Source organism: Carlito syrichta, unplaced genomic scaffold (assembly GCF_000164805.1).
Source record: "Carlito syrichta isolate Samal-C Ts95f unplaced genomic scaffold, Tarsius_syrichta-2.0.1 Scaffold304418, whole genome shotgun sequence".
NCBI classification, from domain to species: domain Eukaryota; kingdom Metazoa; phylum Chordata; class Mammalia; order Primates; family Tarsiidae; genus Carlito; species Carlito syrichta.
The window spans coordinates 254,920-260,461 of NW_007248514.1; the positions used below are offsets into that span (position 1 = coordinate 254,920).

The following is a 5,542-nucleotide window of genomic DNA, read 5'->3' on the forward strand; positions in this document are numbered from 1 at the left end:
GGGGCTTCCCTCCCCAGGCGGGAGGCGGCGGCCCTGCGTCTGTGGCCGCGGGGAGCCGAGGAGCAGGTAACAGAGGCGCTTCCGAGGCGGGCTTGGACCGAGCCAGAGGGACCGAGGCTGCTGGGTCTCTCTGCCTGAGGCCCTGCAGGGAGAAGGTAGGGAGATCGGCGCCCGCCGGGCCTGGCAGAGAGGCCTGGGGAAAGGTTGAACCTGTGTGTGATTTCAGGCTCACACTCATGTTGTGAGTCTGCCTGCCACAGGAGATGCGGCTTGCCTGTGTGTCTGGGATGCCCCAAACCCTGGGCTCTCCTTCCAAAGGCTGGAAAAAATCGGGGAAAGTCGTCGGCATGTGCACTTTCATTCATTGGATTGTCTGCCGCTCGGCGGGGCTGGTTGGATGCAGAGTGCTGTGGCTCCCTCGCCACGGGCTGAGTTTCCGGCTCCAGGTTCGCGTGTCGCCCTGAGGCTTGGGGACAGACAGCTCGCAGTCGGGCAGGGAGGGCGGGGGAGAGACAGCGGCTCTGGCCCCTTAATTGTACTTCGGGCCCATATTGTCTCTCCTTTCGCCACCTCTGCTTCCTCAGTCTGGGCTCCAAAGTCACTGCAAATTTCCTTGCGACACTTACATCACACAAAAGATCAGGTAACAAGGCTCTCAGGGCCATGGGGGCTCGGGGCGAGAGCTGCCCTGGCTCTGGGGCGGCTCCCCCGCCTGACACTCCCCCGGCTGGAAGAGCAGACCGTGTTGGGGGAGCCGGAAATAGCCCCGTTTGCTGCGGAGAGGCAGGGCGGGGGCGCCGGCGGGAAGGCAGGCCCGGCAGGCCGTGGCGTTGAGAGGGCCATGTTCACAGGCCCTGGGGGCTTCGCTGCCGATGGGCTCGGGGCCTGGGTCCTGGTGTGCAGGGGTCCCGGATACCCACCTGGGGTGGGGGCCGGCGCGGGGCTCCTCGTGGCTGGCCGGGAGAACTCAGTTTCTGCTTCCAGCGCAGGCCTTAGCTAGGAGGAGTTGCGTGTGGGTGTGTTTTTCCCCAACAAAGAGGGAACAGGAGAGAGAAGGGGGGGAAAGTAGTGGGAAACTGGGGAGGAGGAGGGGAGGGGGCGAGGGCAGTGGAGAGGTGAAATGAGCCCATTTCAGGGGGAGAAGGAAAATGAAAGCAAACGGAGCACGGCCTCCTCCGCGCTGGGCGGGTGCTGGCCAGCCGGGAGCGGGCTCCCTGCCTGCGGCGGCCGGCATGGCCCGCTGGGGGCACCGGGAAAAGCCTGTTTTAAATTTAATCCGAACTTGACGGTGTGGATTGAACCGGAGGGAATTTAAATCACTAAAAGAAAGGCACGGGGCAGGGGGAGGGGACGGCTCTAACCTGTCTATCTTTCTGTCTGTCCTTCCCACGGTGCTAGCTGGGTTGTGGTCGCAGCTGCCCAGGTTCGAAGTGATGGAGTAATGGTGCCCCTCCCTCTTGGGGGGATCTCCCGCACCCAGGGAAGTCTTTTGGGGGCGGGAGGGAACTCTGAGAACCAGAGCGAATGCAGTGCTGCCAGTTGAAGGTGGGGCTCCCCCCTCCCCAGCAGGGACTCCCAGCGGCCTCTAGTCCCTCGGTATGCCACAGCGATGCAGAGGGAAACTAAAGGGAGTGGTGTGGTTGAGGGGAGCTGGTTGTGGAATGTGGCAGGAGAGTCAGAAGGAGTAACTGAACTCCGGGAAGACAGACCTTCCTTCTTGGTGCCCCCACATCCTTTCTGTCCCCCCAAAACCTACAAACCTGGATTTGGGGGAAGGCTGAAGGTCTGTTTCAGAGCCCTGGCCCGCCACCGCTCTGCCAAAGGTGGAGAATGGGGGTGCCACCCTCTTGCGGTCGTGGTCGTGGAATCTGGGGGACCTGGGCCTAGTGGAGCCCGGGACTCCCAAACTGTTCTAGCCTTCCTCCAAGGCGCCACCTCTCTCCAAAAGGCTCAGGGAAAATGAAGCGTTGGCTAGGAGGGGGCTGTGGGCGAGGCCTGTGTCCTCATCCACAGCCAGCCTGTGCCTGAGTGGGGAGGGTCCGGAGTTCATGCTCCTGCCAGGAAAAGAAGGCGACTCTCTCCCCCTTGGTTTCACGGGGGATTTGACGGCAGCAGGTCCCTGCCTGGCTGCTGCCTCCTTTGCTGGGTGGGCAGGCAGGGTACGCAGGCAGCTCAAGAGTTGAAAAGAAGGCGGTGTTCAAAGGGGGTAGGAGAGAAGGGGGCGTCTCTTTACAGCCACCATGTCTATTTGAGGGACTCTCCCAAATAGCAGAGGCCCACAGGAGAGGCTCCTTGGGGACTCTGCCCTCTAGGAGAACTGAGGTTGGGTCAGCCAGCCCTGTTGCCTGGAGAAGATGCAAAAGAGGGACAGGCGTGAAACCTCCTTCCTTTTCCGTTTCTTCGCTCCTTGACTGAGTCTGGCTCAGCCCTCAGTCGCCTGGGCGGCTGCATCAGCCAACACGGGACTCTGTGTCCTGGAGGCCTAGTGTACCCACCAAGCAGGTCTCCTGGGAGGGGCAGGAGAGGAGGCCTCTTCCTCCTTTGTGTCCAGACAGAAGTGGCCGCCGCGCCCGGAGCCGGTCCCGCGGCAGAGGCCCGGCGAGCAAGCGGACTGCACAATGCCACGGCTGCTCTTCCAGCTCGCGCCCTGCCCCGTCCTGCCTGTATCGCCGCCTTCCTCCGCTCTTCCCTGCACGCCTTCCTTCCCCTGCTCTCCTGTCTCTTTTCATTTGCCTTCCTTCTTTTCTTTAACTCTCCCCCTCTTTTCTTTTTATCCTAATCCTCTGGTTCCTTCTTTGCCTCCTTGGGCCTGGCTCCGGGTTTCGGTTGGTCTGTCGCAGGCTGTCTCGGGCTCAGCCTCTCTCAGCCTCTGTCCCTTGATGTCCTCTTGGTCGCAGTCTGGCCCCGGGCCCCGCTGAAGGCTAAGTGTCTCTGCTCATCGCTGCCAGCAGCCGCCCAAGAGCCGGCCGGTCCGCAGCCGCCCGGGGTTGGGGGGAGGTGCTGGCTTTGCTGGGGATTTGGAGAAAGCCTCGGCAGGGGGACTGGAAGCTCCTGTCTGTTCCTTGAACTAGTGAGGGAGATTTTTTGATTGACAGCTAACCAGACTCCATCAAGGCCAAAGAGATATTCTGCTTCTTGTTGCAGTTTGGGTTTCCCAGCTCAGTCCAGCCCAAGGGAGGGGAAGACAGTCGTAGGCGAGGGGTTCGAGGCTGAGGCCCCAGGTCATCTCTCCCCAGCCAGATACATCCCTCATCCCCCCCATGCGTCGCAATCCCAGCCCCGTTAGACCGAAAAGGAAAGAACTGGAGAGTGGGAGGAGCAGGGTCTGGGGAGGGGGCTTTTGGAGCTGGGGCTGGTGCTGCCAGCTGCAGCTGCCCCCCCAACTTTTCTCTCCCCAACACACACACTACATACCCTCTCCCCAGCCTGTCTCCACCGGAGAAGAGAAACACCGACTGAGATGCAGGAGAAAACCAGCCCCCACCCCCCACCCCTGGCGTTTGGTCCCCTCCTGGGGACAGGAGAGGGAAAGAAGGGCAGGCGTGGCGGGTCTGGGATGCCTCCTAGCTTGCTGCCTTCAGAGCCTGCATCTCAACCTCAGTTCCTGCCTATTTCCTTAGCCGAAGGCTGGGACTCTTCCTTTCTGACCCTGTAATCACACCTCTCCTTCAAACTCACTCTGCCCTGCCTAGGTGCACCATGTCTCTGGGGACATTACCTGCCCCTCGCCTCCCCCCCAGCCAGCCTTCCTGCCCCCTCATCTGCACCCACACTAATACTCCCCTGCTTGTCTGAAGCCCTCCTTTACTATGCCACCATGGGACAGTCTGGTGGAGAGCAGAGGGCTGGGCAACAAACCCCACATTCAAGGAGGGTAGCAACCAACTTATTGGGGGGAGGCACCCAGGTTGTCTGATACTCCCCTACAATCACACTGCCCCCTCTGGAATTCCTGCCTCCGACCCCAAAGAAATTGCCTTCTCACATCCCTCCGTTGCTTTTTTCCTGTTCCAAAAACAGCCTACAATTTTATTTAATGAAAGACACATTTATGAACAATCAAATGATCCTCATAAAAATTTTATTGAAGGACGTAAAAACAAGCTACTTGCCCACGACCGAGGTCGCTCTCTCGCCTTGCCCGCTCTCACCCTGGCTCTCTGCAGACAGAGCCCGGGAGTGACTTCTTTTTTTGGAGGGGGGGGATGTGGCAGAGATGGAGTTGGGGGCAAAGAGGTTGAGCAGGAAGATGGGATGGGGACGCCCACTTAAGTTGTGCAGCTCTCTCCACTTCTTCAAGCTGGCAAAGAAAGATAAATAGATATAGACAATAAATTTAACATAAAGGCGCTTGTATATCCGTGCCAAAGCCAAGAGGAGACTTCTGAGGCTGGTGATAAAGATGCACGGGCTCCCCAGGTTCCACCCCTCCCACCCGGAGACCACCTTCCTTAAGCTTCCCCTGCCCCAGATTTGGGGGGCTGAGTTGGCCAGTGGCAGGAGGACGCTTCCCTTCCCCTCCTTCCCTCCTTCCCTCCCTCCACCCCAGCTTTTCCAGTCCCCTCCCACCCTCCCTCCCTGGCTGCTGCTGCAGCTCCTGAAAGAAATACATACATACACACTATTTAAAAACGCATTTTTAAAAGCCACGTTCCGAACTGACAATCGCTGATCTCGGCTCGCGCAGAGACTGCGGGAGCGTCGGGGCCGACAGAGACGGATTACGTCAAGAAATAGTTCCTCCACCTACCTCGGCGGCCTCCCCGCCCCCGTGGGGCTCCCGCGCCCAGCTCGGCCCTGGGGGTCCGGGAACCCTGGCTCCGGGACTGGCATTTTCACCCCAGGAAAAAAAAAATCCTCATGGTTGGGGGGAGGCCCTCTGCTTATGGGTGGAGAGGGGCACGGGGGTTGCCTGAGGAGCCTTGAGCCGTCCTGAGGGGGTGGCCGGTGCCTTGGGGTCCAGAGCTCCGGACCCCCGGGAAATCGCAGGTCGCGGGGATCAGCAGAGAGAAGGGGGTGGGAGAGGGGGGAAAAAAAAGCAAGGAAAAAAAAGCCCCTGCGCATTGATCCGCGCCGTATTTTTGGGTAAATACGATCACGTGGGGGCCGGGGAGCCAATGAGCTGCGGGGAAAAGGCTGGAAAAATAATTACCTGCCTTGATTGTTCTGTGAGCAGATAAAAAGTACATATACAGTTCATACAATAATCTTATGTATGTAAAACCCCGTTACGATGTCGGCGACGGGGCCCATCAGTAACTATTACGTGGACTCGCTCATCTCCCACGACAATGAAGACCTCCTAGCGTCCAGGTTTCCGGCCACGGGGGCTCACCCCGCCGCCGCCAGACCCAGCGGGCTGGTGCCGGACTGTAGCGATTTTCCGTCCTGTAGCTTCGCGCCCAAGCCGGCCGTGTTCAGCACGTCGTGGGCGCCCGTGCCCTCGCAGTCGTCCGTGGTGTACCACCCGTACGGCCCCCAGCCCCACCTCGGCGCCGACACGCGCTACATGCGGACTTGGCTCGAGCCGCTGTCCGGCGCC

The 5,542-nt window shown here is 60.1% G+C and overlaps 2 protein-coding genes and 1 long non-coding RNA gene across 3 annotated transcripts in view; 2 read left to right on the forward strand and 1 right to left on the reverse strand.

Annotated features, from left to right (window-relative positions):
* Positions 1 to 92: 92 nt before the first annotated feature.
* HOXC6 (homeobox C6) overlaps positions 93 to 5,542 on the forward strand; it is a 34,534-nt gene continuing 29,084 nt past the window's right edge. The window contains exon 1 of the mRNA XM_021713291.1: positions 93 to 155. The gene's annotated coding sequence lies outside the window, so the exon portion shown is untranslated. The remainder of the gene's footprint in view (positions 156 to 5,542) is intronic.
* Positions 4,065 to 5,062, reverse strand: LOC103262270. The gene is made up of 2 exons (XR_504416.1): positions 4,751 to 5,062; positions 4,065 to 4,300 (listed from the first exon to the last, which is right to left on the reverse strand). It is a non-coding gene; the product is annotated as an uncharacterized LOC103262270 (long non-coding RNA).
* The window catches only part of HOXC9 (homeobox C9), a 3,292-nt gene continuing 2,864 nt past the window's right edge, over positions 5,115 to 5,542 (forward strand). The window contains exon 1 of the mRNA XM_008059895.1: positions 5,115 to 5,542. Coding sequence (XP_008058086.1) covers positions 5,234 to 5,542 — 309 coding nt within the window. The 5' untranslated portion in view covers positions 5,115 to 5,233.